Source organism: Culicoides brevitarsis, chromosome 3 (genome assembly GCF_036172545.1).
Source record: "Culicoides brevitarsis isolate CSIRO-B50_1 chromosome 3, AGI_CSIRO_Cbre_v1, whole genome shotgun sequence".
In the NCBI taxonomy this organism is placed as follows: Eukaryota; Metazoa; Arthropoda; class Insecta; order Diptera; family Ceratopogonidae; genus Culicoides; species Culicoides brevitarsis.
In genome coordinates, this window is record NC_087087.1 from 9,029,026 (window position 1) to 9,052,135 (window position 23,110).

Here is a 23,110-nt window from a genome sequence, read left to right on the forward strand (position 1 = left end):
TGAATTGAATTAAATTTTTATATTAATTAAAAAATTAATTTTAAATTTCAATTTCAATTTCAATTTCAATTAATTAATTTAAAAAATAATGAATTTGAAAAAAAAAATAAAAATTCTAATAAAAAAAATAATTTTTAATATCGCAGTATATTTAACTTAAGCAAACCTCATTTTTTCACAATGCAAATACCTTCCCGTAGGTACTTTATGTGTTCGATACATGTCACAGTTGACTTAGCACAGCATATTTCACCTCATTTTTTTTCTTGCACCCGTCGTGTCTGCGTTTCGTCACGTAACACAAATCCTCCGATCTCAGGAAATCTTTCACTTTACCGATGAATCAGCACAAAATGTGCATTTGACCCGTTCACGTACTTTATTAGAAAACTGCAGCGCAATATTTTACAATCATTAGAAGAAAATGCAAGAAACGTGCAGATCCTTACATCGCTCCGTGTGACAAGATAATAATTAGTTAAATAAAACGTGATAACACACTCGTTAGGATCTGTGAGAATTTTCCTTTTTGGTCCGATGACGCGGCATTTCAATCACGAATCGTGACATTTTCGCAGCTACCTTTTAATTCTAAAAACAAACAATAATAATAATTTAATGATGATTTATGGGAGGATTTGTGTCCATAATTTGTCGATATTTTGTTATTGTAACCAAATAACCGTAAACAAAATCGCGGTTAAATTCGCGCCACTATTTTATCCTCATTACGTGATTAACGTAATAATATTAAAATAATTTTCAATCTAAATATATGAATTTTCTAATGGACGACAAACGCCAGAAATTCAAGCTTGTGTGACGCGAATCAACATAAATCAGTGTAAAGTTGAACGGAATTTCAACATTTTTCATAACAACATAGGGCTTTAAATCGATTTAAAAAAAATTAAAGTAAAGGTAAAAAAATGGAGTGAAACGAACAAAAAAATAAAGTTGAATATTAATTTAATGCTTTGTGTTAACATATATTATGTAATGTTTTATTAAAAAAAATAGTGAATTAGCAATTATTATAATTTTTAATGCATTTCTTTGCGGTTTTTGTAGTTCTGTTGAAAGCTAATGTGCGGTTAGTAGACTTTTAATCAATTTTTAATGAAAATTTTTGCAAGTTATTAAGTTGTTTGAACTTTCATGTGAACATTTTTTATGTTCTTTGCGAATTTTTATTCGAATAAAATTAATAAATTGCTTAAAATTTATAATTTTTTTTAAATTTTAACTAAAAAATAAGTTTGACATGAACAAATTTTTAATATTTTTCTATTGTAAAATTATTTAAAAATTTTTAAGAATAATATTGAATACTTTTTTTAACACAGAATTAAATGGAAAATAAATAGTTTGTTGAAAATTTTAGTTTTTATTGTTTGCAATATCATTTTTAAAATTATAATTAATTAATAAAAAATATTAAAAATGTATATCGAAAATATTCTTTAAATGTATTAGCAAAATATAAATTTTATAATAAAAGATTTAAAAAAAATAAATAAATTAAATGAATAAATTTAAAAAAAAAAAAATCTAAAAAAAAATAAATTAAATAAATTAAAAAAAAATTAATTTAAAATTAATTAAAAAATATTAAATTTTAAACTTAAATAAATTTATCTAAGTAATTATTTTATTTTAGGGTACAAAATTATATTGAATTTTTTTTACAAAAATAAAATTTTTTCTACAATTTTTTTTATTGAAAACTGAAAATTTTTTAAAATTATTTTATCACTAAAGTAATTAAGGATATTTTTAAATGCTAAAAAATTGTTATTTTTATTAATAATTCAATTTTTAATAAATTTCTTTTCTAAAAATGAGATTATCAAATAATAAAATATATTTTTTTTCATAAAATTAAATAATCAATTGAACCAATAAATTTAAATTAAATTAAAAAAAAATTAATTTTTAAAATAATTAAAATTTTAAATTAATTAAATTTAATTTTTAATTATTTCCTTATAATTTTTTTTAAATTATTATTTTTCTTTAAAATATTTTTTTATTAATTTTTTAGATTTTAAAGCTTAATTGAAATCATGTCAATTTCTTGCATTTTTAGTTAATATTAAAAAAAGTCATTATCATCCATCAAACGTAAAATTCCAAAACAATCCATCAAAAAAATTACAAAATTTATAAAAAAATAAATATTACGCTCGTGTTTTTTTACTAAATATTTGTAATTAGTTACATCAATACTCTTCAATATTTTTTTTTACATAATTTATTATTATTAAAAATTTTCCGTTACTACTTTCTACTACTTCATTTATTAAAAAAAAATATTTTTTTAATTCAAATTCACTCTCAACAATCAATCAAAATTAGCTCAGCTTCCTCATTAATTCAACAAAAAATTATTTTTGGCAAATTCTTCAAATATTTTTAACTTGTCGAAAATGTACCAAAAATAATCCATTTTTTTTACCAAATTTGTAACTTATTGATTAAGTAACAAGTTAACAATGCTTAACAAAACAAAGTAAAATTTTAAACAAATACTTTACGGTTTCTTGCCTTGTTAATTGAAAAATAAAAGTACATTTTGGCATTGATTGAATGAGCAATTTTTATCGCTACCTCATCATTGGGTCGTCACCTTGAAAGCCTTTCGAACGAAATAAAATGAACGAAAAATAAAATAATAATAAATGACAAGTTAAGTTCGCTGCTCAATTTAATAATTTTTTTTTTGACAATTTTTCCCCGGCTAATTTTTGCGCGGCGCTATCAATTCGGATTATTTTTTGGAAAATTTAATAATAGGTCATAATATTAATATAAAACAATAATTAAACAGTGCAAGTACATTGGTGAGCACTTGAAACATGTTGAGAATTTTAATTTATTTGAAATCACGTCACACACGGCGGCACTTTATTAATTTACACCAAACGCGCGCAAATTATCGAATCCCATCAAAATGTGTGTCCTGTTCGTGTGTGTGTGTGATGATTAATTTTATTATTATTTTATTTTATGTGCTAAAAATTCAATATATTACTTTGTGAGTGGCAGAGCGACAAAGTGAAATTAAGTGGAATTTAAATGTATTTACGCATTAATTGAATAATTTATTTATAAATTGGATTTTAATAGATTTGACTAATTTTTGTTGTTCTAAATGCATTTTCCGTTCGTGTGCAAAATATTTTCCTTAAAAGCATTTTTGTCTTTTAAAGAGAGTTCAAGAGCCGCAAATGTTTTTAAAGTATTTGCTTTTGAGTCGAAATCGTCTGTTATTCGGAAAATTTTAAAGTTTTGTGCGGAAAGATAAGTTTTGTGCCAAAAAATGGGAGAAAGACGAAGCAAGAGAATAACAAGAGAAAGTACAAGAATTTATTCAAAAAGCAAATATGTAGCTTTGATGTGATGCTTGTCGAAAAATCATGAACAAGTTCCAAGTTGCAAGAGAAATTTATCTGAAAAAGGGAAGATTTTGAGGAACGAAAGTACGTGGAACGGATTAAAATATTGATCGATGTTGTACAATTTTAATAAAATTCTAAAAAAAAGATGATTTAGATACTTTTATAGAGATAGACAAGACACGTCAAGTCAGGTAAATGCATCACATTGCCATCAAAGTTGGCAAAGCATTAAGTTGGTACCTGCTAAAAGTACTCTGCTACGTTTTAATGTTGTTTGTATACTTTTAACATTTTTTGTTAAAATTGAAAGGCATTTAAAATAAAAAATTTTTATCAAATTATTTTCAAAAAAAAAAAAAATGCGGAAAATTGGAAAATGAAGGAAAATTTTGGAAACTTATGAAATTTTTGAAAAATTTTATTTTTTTATTTATTTTTTAATTTTTATTTTAAAATTATTTATAAAAATTTTAATTATTTTCGGAAAATTTTGGAAAATTTGGAAAATTGAGGGAAACTGAAGAAAAATTATTTAAAAATTTTAAGGGCTCAAGAGTCGATTTAAAGCTCGTAAAGGCAAAAAATTTGAAAATTCGTAAAAAAAAATTTTTTTAAAGAAGGAAAATTTGGAAAATTTTTGAAAATGTGGAAAATCGAGAAAAAATTTTGGAAACTAATAAATTTTTTTCAAAATTTTGAAAGGATCGCAAAATGACTGAAAATTCGATGAAACTTTTTATTAAAAATCTTTAAAATAAGACTTTTAATCAGATTTTTAAAAAAGAAAATTCTGGAAAATTTAGGAAAATTCATAAAAATTGTTAAAAATTTGATTTTAATAAGAAATTAATAAAAAACTTCAGAAGTTTGAATTATAAAAAAAAAAAATAAGAAAATTTTGGGAAAACTCAGAAAAACTTGGAAAATTATGAAAAGCTTGAAAGTTTTCTCGAATTAAAAATTTCAGAAACTAAATATCTTGATTTTGCAATCAAGAAAGTAAAGAAAACTCCAATTAAATAACTCATATAGCATTTAAAAAAAATGGAAAACTTCGGAAAATTTGGGAAAATTTTGCAAAGATTTCCCAAAAAAATTTTAAATTAATATAAAATCTTCAAATATTTTTAAAAGCTTCCAAGTAGAACTCAAAAAATTTAAAAATAATTCGAAAAATTATGAAAAACTCGAAAAATTATGGAAACCTCGGAAAATTTTGGAAAAATTGAAGTCAAATAATTTAAGAGCTCAAGTTATTAATACTCAGCTAATTTTAAAATTCAAAGAAAATTTGGAAAAATTTTATAAAAAATGGAGGAAACTCAAGAAAATTCACGGAAAACTCAGAATCCAATAAGCTTTGTCGTCGCAATCCGTCACGACAACTATTTTTCACGTGTTTACGTTTGTGCGATGCTTCAGACAACAAGACATCATGTGTCAGATTTAAATCTAACAATTCATTCTTTGGCATTAACATACTCCAAGCACCGCACTCCGAGAGAGAAGTCTAAAGCCAGTCATTACTCTAGTTACGAAGCAAATCTCTAACATGAAGCCCAACGCAGCAAAAAACAAACCATAGGTGGCAAAGACAGAAAATGCATTTTAATGACATTGTTTTTCTGCCTGCTTCCATCTCTCTCGCATGTTGTTGTTATTTTCCGTGCCAAGTAGCGGTGTCACTCTTGTGACTTTTTGATTTCGAGAGAACGGAGCATGATATTAATAAAAATGTAAATCCACTAAAAGTCGTTAACAACAACGAAACGGATAAAAATGTACCGACCGAGAGCGAAAGAGGCACACAAAAAAAGTGTTTTGATGCATCGCACACTTGACAATCAATCGGAAATAGATTTTCGAGTGTTTCGCATGCCGCCGCCGTCGCTGTCTGTGTCAGATAAATATGTTTGCGATTGTTGACTCTGATTGATCTGTTTTAAAGTCAATTGTCAATCAATTGTTATTCTAATTTTCTAACGATGTGTCACGAAAAAAAGTTTAAAGTTGTGACCTCTTAATGTCAATGACGTTCATTGCGAAAATTTGAAGAGACAAAAACGGAAAGAAGAACTTTATAAATTAATTTTATAATAATGACGATGATAAAAAGGACACTTTTGAATGAAATGAACTCGATTGTCTTCCGAAAAATGTGTCTTCTGTCTCTGTAAATTGTGAGTAAATTCAATTTAATGAAGTTTATTGTGTTGAATTATGGGACAGAGATGTCAATTAAGAGAAATTGTCCCAATGCACATTTTAAATTTTTTTCCCAATGTAAAATACAAAATTTTACCCCATTGCGAATTTTAAATTTTTTCCTAATGTAAAATATAAAATTTTTTCCCCAATGCACATTTTAAATTTTTCTCAAAAATATAAAATTTTTCCCTAATACACATTTTAAATTTTTTCCTAATGTAAAATACAAATTTTGCCCCAATGTGCATTTTAAATTTTTTCTTTATTTAAAATACAAAATTTTTGCCCTAATGCAAATTTAATTTTTTTTTCCAAATGTAAAATAAAAAATTTTGTCCCAATGCACATTTTAAATTTTTTTCCAAATGTAAAATACAAAATTTTGTCCCAATGCACATTTAAATTTTTTTCCAAATGTAAAATACAAAATTTTGTCCCAATGCACATTTAAATTTTTTTCCAAATGTAAAATACAAAATTTTGTCCCAATGCACATTTTAAATTTTTTCTCAATGTAAAATACAAAATTTTGCCCCAATGCACATTTTAATTTTTTTTCTTAATGTAAAATATAAAATTTTGTCCCAATGCACACTTTAAATTTTTTTCTTAATGTGAAATACAAAATTTTGCCCCAATGCATATTTGAACTTAACGAACTTTAAAGAATTGTCAAAAACTATCATTTTTACTTCCTCGAAAACTCCTTTTGTCACACAACTGGTCACTTTTTCCACACGACTTATATGAAGAATGTCGAAAAATGAAAGGAACGAAAGTGCTTTGCAACAAAAATTATAAATAATGGAAAATAATTTTTATTGCTTTATTTTTTTTTCTGTGTCATTGTTATATTTTAACACAATAGAGAATTCCGAGTTCCGGTTCAATTATCGCCATCGAAGTGCATTGTCGTCTTGTGAGCCTTTTGTTGCAAAATTTTGTTCGAAATTTTCCGATCGTCGTTAATAATGTCGAACAATCATAATCTTCTTCAATTCAACATGATTCGCACTAATTGCATCTGATCTAAATCTGCCTTTACTGTGTTGTCGTCGTCATTTTATTAATTCATTCATTATTTTATTGTATTTATTTTATTTTCTCTCCTAAATCTGGCTGATTGCGAATGATGAATTTTGTGTAGCAAGGCTCCGAGCGAAAAGTGCAAGTATAAGGCAGTATGGCGTCACGAGAGGTAATCAGTGATGATAACAATAAATAATAACTAAATTCAATCATTTGCATGATACATAGTCCAGGCGAAGGCACAGTGGGCCAAAATTTAAAATATTTTCAAAAATAAAAAAAAATTATTTTTTTTTTGAAAATTGATAAAAAGACAATTTGAGTATAAATTGGAAGTCGAAAAAATTTTTGAAAAATTTTTTTAAAAATATTTTACACGCACAGTGTTCTAAAAAGAAAAAAAAATTTAAATTAAAAATTTTGGTATAATTTCCATTCCATTAATATTTGATCAAAAATTATTTTTTTTACTTTTTAAAATTTTAAAGAAATAAATATTTTATTTTCTAAAGAAAAATTTTCTTTTTTCTTAATTTTTAATTTTTTTTTTTACAAGAAGTTTTCCACAACTTAATGAAGAATGTCGAAAAATGAAAGGAACGAAAGTGGGTAAAAAGGAAAATAATTTTTATTGCTTTAATGCAAATTTTGTTCGAAATGTCGTTCATAATTCGCACTAATTGTTCAATCTGCCTTTATCGCCCAAAAATAATATTTACGCACTATGCTCCAATTTTTTACGAAATTAAAATTTTTTCTATTTTTTGAAATTTTTGATTTTATTATTTTTTTGCTTTAAAAAAAATTTTTGTTTTTGACCTAAAATTTTTTTTAGTTTTTGGTTTAAAACAATTTTTAGTATTTTTTTCTTAAGAATAATAAAACAATTTTTCAAAATTTAAATAAAATTGAACTTTTGACCAAATTTCAACAAAAAGTTTATCTTTTTAAAAATTTTTAGTAAAAAATGCATTCAAAATCGATAAATTTTTCACATTTTCGATACTCGATATTAAAAATTCTTCCTAAAAAAATCTCAAATTTTAGACTCCAAAAATTCAATTTTGTCCACTGTGCGACGAACAAACGCCAAATGAAATTTAGAGATCTAGAGCAGCTACGGAGGAAAATCCATTGAACGTGAGTTTAGGCGCGTTTTTCGTAGAGCGGCAACATAATTATTATTATCTCCTCGTACGTCCCTCGTCGTCATCAGCATCAACGTCATCATCACAACGAGACACAAATAGATGTTTTTCATACGCAAATAATCACCGTTCGCTGCCGACACACAGAGCAGATTTTTTTTCTCCAATCTGTTTTAGCTGGACAACAACACGTAATTGGATAGCATTAAAATATATGAACAAATAAATACAAATACAAAGGATATCCTGAGGGTTTATTAAATGTCACGAAAATATATATAACATAACGGGACATGCCGCTGCTTAACAATGTATCCGATCAAAAAACAATTTCGCAGAGGACAGGACGGGTTTGTCATAAAAAAAATTGTTGTTTCGAGAGAAGTAATTGAATCAGTTCAGAGGTTACGATTGGCCCTTTTTTTCGATGTTTTTGTTGTTGTTGCAGTTGTTTGTTCATACCGACCCAAGTTTTGCAGGAATTGGAACTGAACTTGTTTTTGTGAATATTTTTTTCGAAATTAAGTTACGATTTCGTTTTCGTTTCTTTTGTTTTTATTTTTAGTTTTGTGTGAATATTTCGAGAAATTTAAGCGCTTTTTGATGAAAATTTGATATTTTTTCTTTATTTTTTTATTATACCTATTTTTTCTAAAAATAAAAAAATATTTTAATGAAAATTAAAAAAATAAATAAATATTTTTTTATAATTTATTTAATAAAAAAAATTAAATTAATTTATTTTTCAGTTAAATAAAATTTAAAATTTTAAAAAAATAAAATTATAATTTGTAAAATTATTTTTCAAAATTAAAATGAAAATTATATTTAAAAAAAATTTTTAAAATTAAAAAATAAAAAAAAGTTGGAAAACATTTTGAATTTTGAAAAAATAATTTAAAAATTGTAAATTTGACAGAAAAATTTTTCTGTTGAATATTTTTTTTAATTTCCAATTCAGGCTTTCTAATGCCTAAAATTTAAGGATTTCATTCAATAAAAAAATAATAATTGTAACTTAAAATTTAAGAATTTTTTTTATATTTTTTTATGACCTGAAAATAAATTAAACTCTCAAAAACTAAAGTTTAATTGAAAATAATCATAATAATTAAAAAAGAAAACATAAAAAGTTTTAAAAAATCATTTTTGATGATTTTTATCTCAAAAATGTCTGAATATTATGAAAAATTCAAAAGAATTTTTATAATTTATAGTTAAAGATTGAAAAGTTTACTGAGCAAAAAGTTATTTTGCTGAAAATTCCATAAATTATTGAAATTTTATATTTATTTGATGGTTTTTTTTTTATTATTTTCCATCAAATTAGTCTAAATGTTTCTCGAATTTAAAAATATTAACTTTTAAAAATAAACTAAATATTTCAAATTCATTAAAATTCTTGTAAAATAAAAATTATATAATTTTACGAGCATTTCAACACGGAACAACAAAATAATCCCTTCAAATCGCAAATTCCACAAATTCAAAACACTCGAAAAGTAAAAGTGCATGTAATTCCTCCAACTAATCCATCGGAAACAAATCCGCAAATACCTCAATACTCCTCAAAGTCGATGATGACTGATAACGGTATCAAAATCCACTGGGTCAAGTATCGATTGCGTCGTTATCTAGTCCCATCGACACTATAAAAAGCGACTTTCCAGCTAAAACGAAAGTTATTATTCAACTTGTGCTCGTAGTGAAAAACGCAAAATGCCGCGAATTCTTCTATTTTTATCGTTTTTTGGACTTTTAACGTTCATCGAAGCATCTCCGAAGGTCTTCACGTCGCCCGAAATGAACCCGTTCGTAGTTGGCGGCAAAAATGTCGACATCGCAGATCATCCATACACCGTCGCTGGTTACAGTTACGGATTTTCCTGTGGCGGAAGCATCGTCAGCGAAAATTGGGTTTTAACCGCTGGTCATTGCTCGATCAACAGAATTCAGTACAACGTAACGAAACGCGACGAAAAAGGTCCGAACGTCATTGAAGTTGCTCAAAGTTACCGACATCCGCTTTATCAGGACTACACGAAGTACGACGTTCAATTGTTGCGATTGGCGGAAAAAATTCCCTTCGATAAGCCCGGCGTCGTTGCTCGTCCCGTGAAATTTCCGAAACCCTATTGGGAAGTTGCCGGAAATTCGTTCGAGACGAAATCTTTTGTGCTTGGATGGGGTCTCGATACGTGGGGAACACTTCCTTTGACTCTCCAGCGGGGCGATTATTACGTCATGAACAACGAGGATTGCAAGAAAGTTCACGAGGGACTCGTCAATGTCTATGATTCGAATTGTTGTAATGGCGTTCGAGGAGGCGGCGTTGCTGATTGCAATGGGTAAAATTCAATTTTAGAAGAAAAAAATATTTTTTTCATGATTTTTTGTTTTAAAAGTGATTCTGGAGGTCCCATTATGACAGAAGTTGATGGACAAGCTGTGCAATATTGCATCGTGTCGTGGAGTGTGAAGCCTTGCACGAATCCAACGTATCCAGCGGTTGGCACGAAAACGTCGCATTATGTCGAATGGATTTCCGAAACGACGGGAATACCTTTGGAAGAGTTAACAGTCTGAAAATTTTAGATTTTTTAGAATTTTGCTTCAGTTTGGGAGCTAAAAGGCATTAAAAATAAAGAAATTTTTAATGAATTACGATAAAAAAAATTTAATTAATTATTTAAAATTATTTTCCGCACCTTTTTGTTAAAATTTTATTCGAATTTCATAAATTTAAGGCTTTTATTTAAGGCTTCGATAATTACGGAGGTTTTTTTTTTCGGAGCTCAAAAATTTGTAAAAATTTAAAAAAATTGATAAATGATAGTAATTTTTTTCAAATATTTCTTTTTCATGTTCAGATATAATTTTTTAGCTCAAAATTTCATAAAATTTGTTAATTTTTTTTATTGTTAATTAATAAATTTTTAATTTTATTATTTAAAATTATTTCATTTTTTTTAAATTTTTCGTTTTAAAAATTTTTTTTAAAATAAAAATTTTGACGAAAATTTTGAAAAATTAATTTATTTTAAAATTATATTAATTTTAATAAAAAAAAATTATAAAATTAAATTTAATTAAAAAATTTTATTTAAAATTAAAAAAATAATTTATTTTATTTTTAAATTAATTTTAATAAATTAAATTAAATTAAAAAATACTTTTAATAATTTTAATTAAATTATCAAAAAATAATTTAAGCATCAAAAATTTTTTTAAATTAATAAGAAATCTAAAAATAATTAAAAATATTAATTTTAGTCAAATTTTCGTTCATCAGGGACACCTTTGAACCCAAAAATCGCATTTTTCACTTAAATTTCATAATAAATCCAAAAAATGACCAATGTTCAAATAAAGCAAGCACTGAAAACTACCAACAAGCACGCAATATAAAAAAATCGTCGTTGTTATTATTTTTTTATTATGTGAAAATTCTATTTAACAAAAAAATCAAAGTAAATATGAGTGAAATCTCACTGGTTGGTCATTTATTCGGCATGAGCATTCGAATAATATATAAAATTTATATTTATACAACGAAAAAAAAATCCTTCAATGCAGGTATTTTTTATTTGTTAAATATTTTAGTACAGCATTTTTTTCTAGATTCTGATTTTTTTTTTGCAATTTTTTTTTCTACCTTCAATCACTGACAACCACTAAAAAATTGAGTTTATTTGCGAATTTGGCAGCAATACGCATTGGATTGGAGCGTACGTGCTTTTACGCCTTTCTTCACAGCATTTTTTCTCTCGAATTTTCTCATTGATGGTCAGAACGATGATTAAAGAAGAAGAGAAAAAATGCAAAAGAAAAAAGTTTTGAGACATCTTTTGCAGCAGAAAAGTTCTTTTGCAGAAACAGATACTTTGCAAAGAACTTAACAAGATAAAAAGATAAACAATTTTAAATAATGTTAGAGCTGCACAATTAATTACATTTGATCCAATATAAAAATAAAATGCAAAAAAAAAGAACCGGAATAAAACAATCTGTTAAAGTAGGAGAGATAAAGAACTGTGAAAAAACATGTTCCGTCGTTTTGTTTCACGATTGTGTCTTTTTTTCAATCGCATTTCGAAGAAAAAATGCGATTTTATAGTTGTCCGTGAAATTTTTTTAAGTTATGAGGAGTACGAAAATGTGAAATTTTAATTTTTGTTGAAATAGATAAAAGTTAAAAGTCTAATTTTTGACTTAGCAAAGTCGAAATTTGCTGAGATTTCAATTTTTCTTTTATTTTTTCCGTATTTTGAAGAAAAAAATTGAAGAGGAGTACTAAATTGTGAAATGAGGAGTACTAAAATGTGAAATTTGTATTATTTGACCAGAAATTTAGGGGTTAAGAATCAATTCTTGAACTAAACAGAGTAAAAAGTTAATAAAAAATTATTTTTTATCGCATTTTGGAGAAAATATTCCATGAGGAGTACAAAATTGTGAAGTGAGGAGTACAAAAAATGTAAAAATTTTAATAATTTTGAAGAAAAAAATAAATTTAAGTTTAATTCTTCACTGAAAAAATCCATATTTGGAGAGATTTTTGTTTTTTTTCACTTCTGAACTTAATGTAAAGAAAATTTTTGTATGAGGAGTACAAAATTGTGAAATGAGGAGTATAAAATTGTAAAATGGGGAGTAAAAAATGTGAAATTTTAATGACTTGAAGGAAAATTCGTACAAATAATATTTAAGAACTTCACAAAAATAAAAAAAAACAATGAGGAGTAAGAAATTGAAAAGAAATTTGCATCTTGAGGAGTAAGAAAATGTAAAAATATTCAAAAAACTCAAATCTAAGACATTCAAACGTGAAATGGTTGCTCGTTTCATTTAAAAACGAAAACAATTAACTCTCATTCTTGTTCAAACATGGAAATGTTGCTCAACAAACAGTGCAATGAGTTGATTAAAAGCTTAATTAAATAACAAAAGGATTTAAAATGTGCTTTGTACACCAGATCTTTCTTGTTTTTCTTCGTCTCTTTTTTGTTTTATTTCACATTTTTTTACATTTTTTCCTTCCGAATTCCGTGAATTCAAGCGACGATGAATATTTAAAGACTCCCGCTAAAAAAAAGTTGTGGTTTGCTAATTATTTTGTGTAACGCAACGTGTGGGAAAACCACAACTTGTGACTATTTAGAACAAAGAACGGGGAAAAATCGAACAAAAAACGTCAAATAAGGGCCCCAAAAGTGTTTAATGAGCAAAAAATCGACATATTATTAAAAAATAATTTCACGTATGAAGGCCGCAGGTTCCTTTTCGAGCGAAAAAAAAATTTTTTAGCCAGACATCGACCAGACACTTTTACAGATTATATCGATGAGTCGTCGAAAAAGGAAATAATGCAAATGAATTCACAAAGGCAAACACAAAAATGAGTGAAAATTATTCTCGTTCGTCTGTGATGATGACGACACTCACTCTCTAAATTATAATCAAATCTACATGCCTTTGCATTTCATTTCGAATTATATTTTGTGTGCAGTTGCGTTCGTGTTACATCTTTTCTGCTATTTCGATTCTAATATTCCAATGTGCAACCCAAAATACGTTTCTGCTGGTTTTTTGAAATAATCATAACAGCAGCAGCAGCAGCAGTAGCAATAACAAAACTTCAAATGAAGCACAAAACCAATCAAAATTGTACCGAATGTGTGGCAAAATGCTTTTTCCGAGATTTTCTCCGTGGAAGGTTTTTTTCGGATTGCACTTTGACTTGTTTTAGGATGAACAGAAAATTAATGACAAGAACGAAAAAAAAATTTTTGTCGTTTAAATGTCAAATTTTTTTGAAATTTCAAAGTGACAGATGTCAAATTTTTAATTATTATAAAGATTTTTTTTTAGTTTAATTCAATCAAAAATTATAAGAGAAAACTTTAAAAAGATTTTTGAACAAAAAAAAAAAAATTAGAAATCAAAAGAAATTTTTAATTTTTCTATATTTTTTTTTGTTTAATTGACAGCTGTCATTTTTTTTTTTTGATAAAAACTTATTTAAAATAATTTTAGTTTTTAAAATTAATCTCTTAAAAAGAATTTTTGAATTAAATTAAAATTTTTTAATAAATTTAATTTAATTCAATTAATTTTTAATTAAATTTAAAAATTATAATTTTTTGACAGATGTCACCTGTCAAAAATTTTTTTTTAAATAATTTCAAAAACTTTGAGTTCAAAGAGCTTACACTATATAAACATTTTTAAATTTATGATATTATGAATTTAATTCTAAGTTTTCCCTAAAAAATTCGTTAAATTTGAAATTATGACAGATGTCAAAAAATTAATTTTCTTTCAAAAATGTTTAATTTTATTTAAAATTTTTATAATTTTTGATTTTTTATCAATATTTAAGCTTTTAAAAATTAAATTAATAATTTAAGGCTAATTTAATTAAAAACAAAAATTATTAAAAAATTAAATTAAACCACGTGACAACTGTCAAAATTATTTTTATAAAAATTTTCACGAAATTTTTAATTTTTAACACATTTTTTTTTGCTATTTTATTCAATTCTTTGCTAAAATCTATAAAATTTGCTTTTTTTCAACGAATTTAAAGAAACGTCAATTCAAATAATTTTCCGTTAAAAATTTAAATTTTCTTAATTCCTACAAATTCTTCATAAAAATCGGTCAGTCTACCAATCATCGACAGGAAATGTAAAGGTGCTACCTACTTCTGTAAGGCAAAATTGGCAAAATCTATCGATAGTGTTGTTCAATAAGTTTGCAAAATTCCGACGTGTCTAAACATAACAATTCACAACACACATAAAATATTGTTTACATTTGAAACCAGATTACCCTAAAAATTGAGGTTGATGCACAATCATGACCAATTCCCATGTAGAACAACGTAAAATTTATTATTATTGGCATATTTGTCGTGCATTTATGATGAGTGCCGTAGAGAGAGATTGTTGTTGCGGTTTGACCAGGAAAATATGGACAAATTTTGGTTTTTCCCTCCCGCTCACTGATTTTTTGGAGGGAAAATCAACAAAAGTCCCGTTCTCCTTTAATTAATGCGTGCGAGCTGTTATATTGAATGATTGGCTCGTCATATCTTTTTGGGTATAAGGCACCTAATATTGCATGTGCATTTATAATTGGATTAGTATGTAAATTGTTCATAACGCTTTGTTGTTGTCGATTGCTCGGTTTGTCGTTGTCGAGATCCATGTTCGACAATTAATTCTCTCTCTGCCTCAAAATCTAACGGGAAAATATGAATTTTGTATGTCTTCGACGTCGAGGAGCAGCAAGAAAAGTGCGGGAAATGTGAAATTAAATTTTAATTTAATTCTAAAAATTTAAAAATAAAAAAAAAATTAAAGTTTAAATATTTTTAATAAAAATTTAATTTTTATTAAATTAAAAAAAAATCATAAAATTAAAAAAAATAATTATTTTTTTTATATTAAATAAAATAATTATAAAATTTAATAAAAAGAAATAAATTAAAAAAATATTTATGAAAAAATAATTTAAAAAATATTATTTAATTAAAATAATTATTAAATAATTTATTAAATAAAATAATTAATTAAAATGAAAAAAAATAAAATTAATTAGAAAAATATTATAAATAAAAAAAAATAAATAATAATTTTTTATGAAAAATTAATTTAAAATAATAATTTTAAAAAAATAATATTTATTAATATTTTTTTTTAAATAAATAATTTAAATTGAACGAAAAACTAATAAAAAATTAAATAAAAAAATAAATATAAAATTAAAATATTATTTTAAAAAAATAATTATAAATTAATTCATAAATAATTAAATTGAATGAAAAAATTAATAAAAAATATATTTTTAAAATAAAAAAAAAATTAAATAAATTTTAATTAAATTAAGATTCGCATCGAACACATTTCCCGCACTTTTCATCTCCAACAAATCCTTGATCAATTTAAATATTTTAAGAGATTCGTCGTGTCAATCATTCATTTGCCCAAAAGCACACAAGTTCATTCGTTGCAAACTGAGACCTTTGCCTTCCATTGTTTCCGCAAAACTTTTTTTCCCGTGTCCCATGCCATGCCACACACAATATCTATTATTTTATTATTTTGTCTTCTCGGTCTCACTTTACCGCATAAATTACATTATTTTATTACATTATTTCACATACGTTAATCTCCATGCGAGCAAAAAAAAAAAAAGTAAAAGAGACACGAGCATAGATTTCCTGAATATTTTTTTTTGCTGTGACTCACACTCTTCCTTTGTGCAATTGCTCGGCAAGGTCAAAACTCGGTAAGACAAAAAAAAAAGAAGTGAATAAACAAACAACAAATAAATAGACGGATTGAATGTGTGAGAGAAGTAATGATACGGCATGATACTCATTGTGTGACTTGTCAAGAAAACCAAGGCTGGGCATTCATTCAGCTGACTTTAAAATAATAATTGGCCTGGCAGGGAGGAAATGCAATCGTTTCGTCATATTTTGTAGTTGCAACGTCGAACTCTGGGTAATTTATTGTCATCAAGATTGTCACCTTTGAACTGTCGATATGCCCCAGTTGTTGCGAGACGAGAGCGAAATAAACCGTGACTGTCTGAAAAAAATATTTCTTAAAGCAAGTTGGGAAAATTGTGTGATTTTTTATGGTTTAAAAATATTTTTCAATGCATTTCTGATAATTTTATTCGATTTTTTTTAATATTAAAAAAATTAAAATTTTTAAAAAGATATATCTGTATCATAGCTTCGTTTAAAATTTTCTGAAAAAAATTATATAAATTTTAGAATTATTTTTTTTTTGTTAATTCTGCATAAACTCAACCAAACTCGTATTTTTTTTTAAATTAATTTTATTAAAATCTTTTAAAAAAATTATTTTAATTATTTTTTATTTTTTTAATTTTTTATTTAATTATTTTATACTTTTAAACATTAAATTTATCTAAAATCTATATTTTCTTTAAATTTCTTCAAAAACTGTTTCAAATAATTTTAAAATTTCGAAAAAAAAAAATTTAAAAAAAAATTTTTAAAAACGAAATAAATTAATTAAATTAAAAAACATTAAATTAAATAAAAAAAATAAGTTAAAAATCAAAATGAATTTAAATTTAATTTTTTCATTTTAAATAACAAAAAAAAAATAATTTAAAATTTTTCTTGCCAAAATTTTGACTCAAAAAAAAAAAAAAAAAATAAAAAAATAAATTACAAATTAAAATCAATTTAATTTATCGACTATTTTTTTTTAAATTTTCTATGAAAATAAATAAAATTTTTAATCAAATTAAAAAAATAAATGAAATTTAATTTTAGAAAAATTACCAAAATTTTAATTCAATATTTTTACGTATTTAATAAATATTAAATAAAATTTAATTTAATTAAATAAATTTTTTAAATTAAATTTTAATAAAATTTTTTAAAATTCACAATAAATTATATTTTTTTTTGCATTTGAAAAAAATTACTCAAATTATGTAATGGAAGATATAAAAAGTAAAATCAAAAAATCGTGACTTCAGTTACAAAATTGCCTCAAAACAAATTTTTACCTTAAATTAGCAAGTTCAAGCTCATTCTTTTACAAAATTATGCGGAAATTACCTATTTCCAACCAAAAAAACAACTGCAAAAAATGCTTTTGTAAATAATTAGACCTCAGAGTGTTGTTCATTTTATCAAAAAATCGTATGTGGTTTAAATTGCACAAACGCAAAAACCCGTCTGTAACTTTATTTTCCCCAAATGGGATTGTTCATTAGTTGCATCTCTTTAAAAAACGGAAGAATTGGGACACGGAGTGTAACAAAAACGAAATTTATGCAATGAAAGTGGGTAGAAAAGCGGATTACAATGTCAGAGAATATGTTAATGCGTCTCATAATTTCTCTCTCACACAAAAAAGACTCGGGATTAGTCGTACAAACCGAGAAAAATGATGGTCAAGTAATAATTTTTGCTTTCTTTTGTTTCCGCAGTGGCATTCATTCTCTTTGCGAACGGCATCACGGTGTCTCCCGAAGGCGATTTGCGGAATGGAACGCAACGAATGACTAAAAGGATGGACGAAAGTGCAGAAATTCTTGTAGATGGCTCATCGAACGGACGAAATCAAAGCGAAAGACACCGAAGATTGATTCCGTACATGACATTTTACTTGCCAGCAGCAAACAACGACCTTAAGTTACCAATTAATCAGGCTTATAACTTTATGCCGGCTGCACCTCCCTCAGTAAGTACAAGACGACGCCGACGACGATTTTTGTCAATTTCTCTCGAATTTGCCGAGAAAATCGTATCAATATATTTTATTTTCTTCCCTTTTTCCGAAAATTCCTCAAATAGGGACCCGTTGCCATGTATCCAATTACTCAGCCGGCGCAAGTTCAACAACAACCCCAAGCAATACAAAAATTGCGAGGATTAATTGCGGTGCCGGTTTCGCCGCCGATGTCCATGCATCATGCATTGCAATTGCAACAGAAGCCGATCGTTTATTTGGCGACAGGGAAGTATCCGATGCCGACAAGAGCTCCGCAAGTGCCGATTGTGCAACCAGCGCACGTCATGGAGCATCAGGCGCAGGGATTGAGTAACATTAAGGTGAGTTTTCTTTTGATTTTTCTTTAAATCTGCGAAAATTTCAAGAAAATTCATTAAATTTTGTCAAAAAAGGTTTGAATTTGATTTAAAATTTTGACTTCAAAAATTTTTTTGAGTTAAAATGTTTTAGAAATTATTTTAATTTTATTAAAAAATAATTATTTTCTTAAAATAATGTTGTTGAATTAAAAAATTATTTAAAAAATGTGATCTTTATTGAAATTTTTAATAAATTTTCATTTTTTTTATATGAAAAATTAAAATAAATTAATTTTTTAATTATTTAATATTTAAAATAAAATTAAATTATTAAATACATTAAAAATTAATTAAAATTTATCAAAAGCTAAAATAATACAAGTTATTTTTGTTGCATAAAATTGGATAAAAAAAATTAGAATCGAAATCTTAAGAAAAATTTTTGATAAATTTTAATGAAATTTAATTATTTAATTAATTCAATTTAATAATTTATTTTTAAAAATTAATTTTAAATAACCTGATTAAAATTTTTTTTCAGTAGAATTTAAAAAAAAAAAATAATTTTTAGCATTTTTATGTTAAAATTTTTCAGAAATGAAAATATTTTTTAAAAATTAAAAAAAAACTAATTTTTGATAATTTTATTCTAATATTGAACCTTTAAATTTTTTAATTTGGATTAAAAGTAAAAAAATAATTTTTGATTATTTTTTTTTTTTTGTAAAATTTTTCTTTTTTTGAAAAAAAAAAAAATTAATTATAAAAATTATTAGTAAAATTTCATTAAAATTGTTTAAAGGAAATTCGAAAATAGCAAATAATTTTTTAAAAAGTAAATTGACTTAAAATAAATAAAATTGAAAATTTTTAAAAAATGGGCCAAGAAATTCATGAAAAAATTTTTTTTTGTTAATTTTAAAGATTTTTAAAACAAAATTCAAATAAAATTTTTGTAACTTTTTTCAACATTTATTTCATGAGTGCCTAAAAAGCCTGATTTGCCTTAAAAAATTTAAACTATGACAAAATCGATTTAATATTTTTGATTTCTTTCTTTGAAAATCTTTAAAAATTCAAATATTAAAAGTTTCTGTTAAATTTTAACAAAAAATCTTTGAAAAATTATTTTTTTCTTGCCCAAAAAGACTTAAATGCTTTAAAAATAATTCAAAAAATTCAATTTTCCTTACAGTTCCCATCGTATTTGCAACAACAACAACCCCAATCGGGAGTTATTACTCAAAATTATTATCAAGCACAATCCCACAACAAACCTTTACCGCTACCACAGACAATCAAACAGCAACATCATAATCATCATCATCATCCGCAGCAGCAACAGCAACAAACGCAGCAACAGACACAAAAAGTTAATTTCACTCCATTTTTACCGTCAAATAAACTGCCGGGACACTTTGTGCCAATAACTCACAACAACGCGCCATACAAAAATGTCGAGCACAATAATTTGGTTTATGGCAACAATCAATTTAGCAGCAGCGGAGCGAGTTACGCCGAAAATACGGCAAATTATCACGATCAGAAAATTTCCGCGGGAAAACCTTCGATTGCTGCGGCGGTTTTTGTAACTTCAACTCATAGGTGAGATTTTTTTTCCTAAAAAAAATTTTTTTTACATAAAAAAATTATTTTAAATTGTTTTTTATATAAAAAAAATTATTTTTTAATTTTTTTTTTATTTTTAGACCTCTTGTGAGTCCCGATAGTTACCAAAAATATCACGGAGGCGTCTCAAAAGGCATGTATCAGACCCCAGCGAGCGTTTTTTATACAACTCCTGCCCCAAATATCCTCGCTCAAGACATCGCCGTGTACAATAACGTCAAATTCAATGGAAATAAATTCACGAAATACATTCCAAAGGACGAAAAAAATTATTATAAATTCCCGTCGAGTCCTTCGAGCTTCAAAACAAACAATTTTGTGACGCCAACGACACCTGCTCCGGTTCTCGTAACGACTTTAAGTGCTGTAAATCACAAATATCGCCCACTTTTCACGTATCCGCACAAGGAAGATGATCAACGTTCGCCTGCCATGCCTTCCGCAGTGCTCGGAAAACAGCCATATTATGCGTCGCCATCTCCGCCAACGTCAACAGCTGCTCCCATGTTCGTTCCAAAGTTCATTCAGACCTCGAGTGTTCGTCCCGTGGTATCATCGACGCATTTTCCGAGCACTTATCACCCCACAAAGACGTATTATGTGCCGTCGCAGCAAAATTTCGTCAAATATGTGACGCCAATGCGCGATTATCGTTACAATTTCTCGACTCCGATGATTTCTTCGACGACTCCGAGACCTCCTTACAAAACCGTAACCATCACTCCGGGCACAAATGACGAAATTGACTCAAATTCTCTCGCTACGTTGCTTCGAAAACTGCAAGAAACGAATCATTTACCCGAAACTCTCACTCCCGACAACATTGACAACTCGATTCGAACTCTCGTGAAAATTTTGGACAATTTAAAACGCAGCAAAGATCGTTACAAGGTCACGCCATCGCCTCCTGTCGTCACTCCCGTTGCCGATTACGACTACAAATATTACGACGAAGAAGTTTTAGACGTGGAAAAGCCCGTTGGCGCTGCTCCGGGACCCAATTCCGGCAAACCAGGCGTCGATTATCCAAATTATTCGGAAATTCCGGAGACGAGCTTCTCGTGCAAGGAACAACGGTACAAGGGATTTTTCGGAGATCCGGAAACGAATTGTCAGGTGTGGCATTATTGCGATTTGAATGGCGGGAAAGCTTCGTTTTTGTGTCCTAATGGAACGATTTTCTCACAAGTAAGAGATTTTTTGCTTGAAAAAATTGATTTTTTATTAATTTTTTGGGATTTTAGGTTGCTTTGACGTGCGATTGGTGGTTTAATGTAAAATGTGCGAACACGGCGCAGCAATATGTGTTGAACGAGAGATTATATAAATATATTTTGCCATTCACACCGAAGTTCCCGGAGGATTATTCGGGTCCATTGGTTGATAAGTGAGTATTATTATTTTTAAAAAATTTTGATAAAAAAATATTAAAAATTAAATTTTTTAAGATTTTTGCATCAAAAATTATTTTTTTTTTTATAGAAATTTTCATTTAAGAAAATTAAATTTTTTAAATTAAAAATTTTTTTCATAAAAAATTAATTAAAATTTGATTTTTTTAAAGAAATTTGATTTAAAAATTTTAAATTTTCCTAAAAATATTTATTAAAAAATTAAATTTTTATTATTTTATTTTATTATTTTTTTTATTTTTTCATTAAATTAAGGAATTATTAATCATAAAATAAATTTTAAAAAAATATTCATTAAAAAATTGAAAAATATTATTATTTTTTTCTTTATTCAAAATTAATGTTTTTAAAAAAATAATTAAAATTTTAATAAAAATTTATTCATAAATTTTGTTAAAATTTTAATAAAAAATTAATATTTAAAAAATTTTTCTTAAAAAAATTATTTTTTGTAATTTTTTTTCAAATTTAATTTTTTAAATGATTTTTCATTGAACAAGAATGAAACTTTTTAAAAATAATTTGTTGAATTCTTTTGATTTGATTTTTTTAAATGTTTTTTTTACCATTTTTTAATAAAAAAATGCAAAAAATGAAGGTCTTGGTAGAAGAAAAAAGTTTCCCGGGACAAAAATTTTTTTTTTTTAAGAAATTAAATCTTAAAAATTGAATTGTTTAAAGAATTCATCAAAGAAAATTAATTTTTAAATATTTTTTATAGAAATATTATTTTTTTTTATACTTTTCTTTATCGAGAAAGAAATTTTTACAAAAATTCATCATTAAATATTTTTTTTATCACAACTTTTCACCAAAAATTATTTTTTTCAAGAATTTTTATCAAAAAATTTATAAACGATCAAAAAATTTTTTTTTACGAAATTTCTCATCAATAAATTTTTTTTTCAGATACCTCGCTCTCAAATTCGAGGAAATGGAGGAAAAACTCCGCCGTCAAAAGCAAAAAGGTCTCCACAAGCAGCACGAAAACGAAGACGACGAAAATTCCGTCGACGAAAACTCAAGCAAAGACAGCGACGAAGACGACAGCACCGAAAAACCCTCGATCACTGTCACGGAAGCCGAAGCGGAGGAAATTCTCGGGACAAAATCCACGCCGCCCGCCACAGCTTCGTTAATTGCTGCCATGGCGAGCTCAACAACGACCCAAATGCCGCCTTATCGCTACATCACACGCCAAAAAGTGCCATCGTCTGTCGTGATTTTGCAACCAGCAGCATCAACATCGACATCGACAACCACGTCGTCGCCGCATCCAAAGACCATCGTGGAAAGCGAGCGACTGCACGTGATCGAAATAAAAACGGACGGCAGTACCGGGCATTTGGTGCGAGGCGCACACCAACCAGAAGGCGGAGACTATGCAAGTGAATAAATAAATGCTTCCCACACTGGAAAGTGCAATGCTGCGCAGTGAAAAACCTCCAAAATTCGATGGAAAATTTCTCCGCATGCAGTTTTAGTGTGCAATTGGATGCTCGTGTGAATGGATGTGTGATGATTTTTTAATTTATCAGATTTTTTACGTAGTTTTAAGGAATTTCTATAACTAATTTAAAGTTACCAGAGACATGTTACCTATCAAAAAAAATCATGCGTGTGACATAAATCGACGAAAAATCGGAAAAAATGTACATATCTCTAGTCAAAAGTCTGAATAAAGGAAAATAT

General features: G+C 26.4%; 3 protein-coding genes across 4 annotated transcripts in view; 2 read left to right on the plus strand and 1 right to left on the minus strand.

The window, feature by feature from the left end:
- The window catches only part of LOC134835793 (uncharacterized), an 89,754-nt gene that overhangs the window by 65,650 nt on the left and 994 nt on the right, over positions 1–23,110 (minus strand). The gene's annotated exons all lie outside the window — the stretch shown is intronic.
- On the plus strand, positions 9,467–10,506 carry LOC134835796 (mite allergen Der f 3-like). The gene is made up of 2 exons (XM_063850764.1): positions 9,467–10,134; positions 10,192–10,506. Exons 1-2 carry the CDS (start codon positions 9,506–9,508, stop codon positions 10,370–10,372), a joined length of 810 nt encoding a protein of 269 aa, XP_063706834.1. The 5' UTR covers positions 9,467–9,505; the 3' UTR covers positions 10,373–10,506.
- On the plus strand, positions 12,522–22,814 carry LOC134833283 (uncharacterized). The gene is made up of 7 exons (XM_063847552.1): positions 12,522–12,528; positions 17,774–18,027; positions 18,141–18,398; positions 19,573–19,982; positions 20,087–21,194; positions 21,251–21,393; positions 22,328–22,814. The coding sequence occupies exons 1-7, from the start codon at positions 12,522–12,524 to the stop codon at positions 22,812–22,814; spliced, it is 2,667 nt and encodes an 888-aa protein (XP_063703622.1).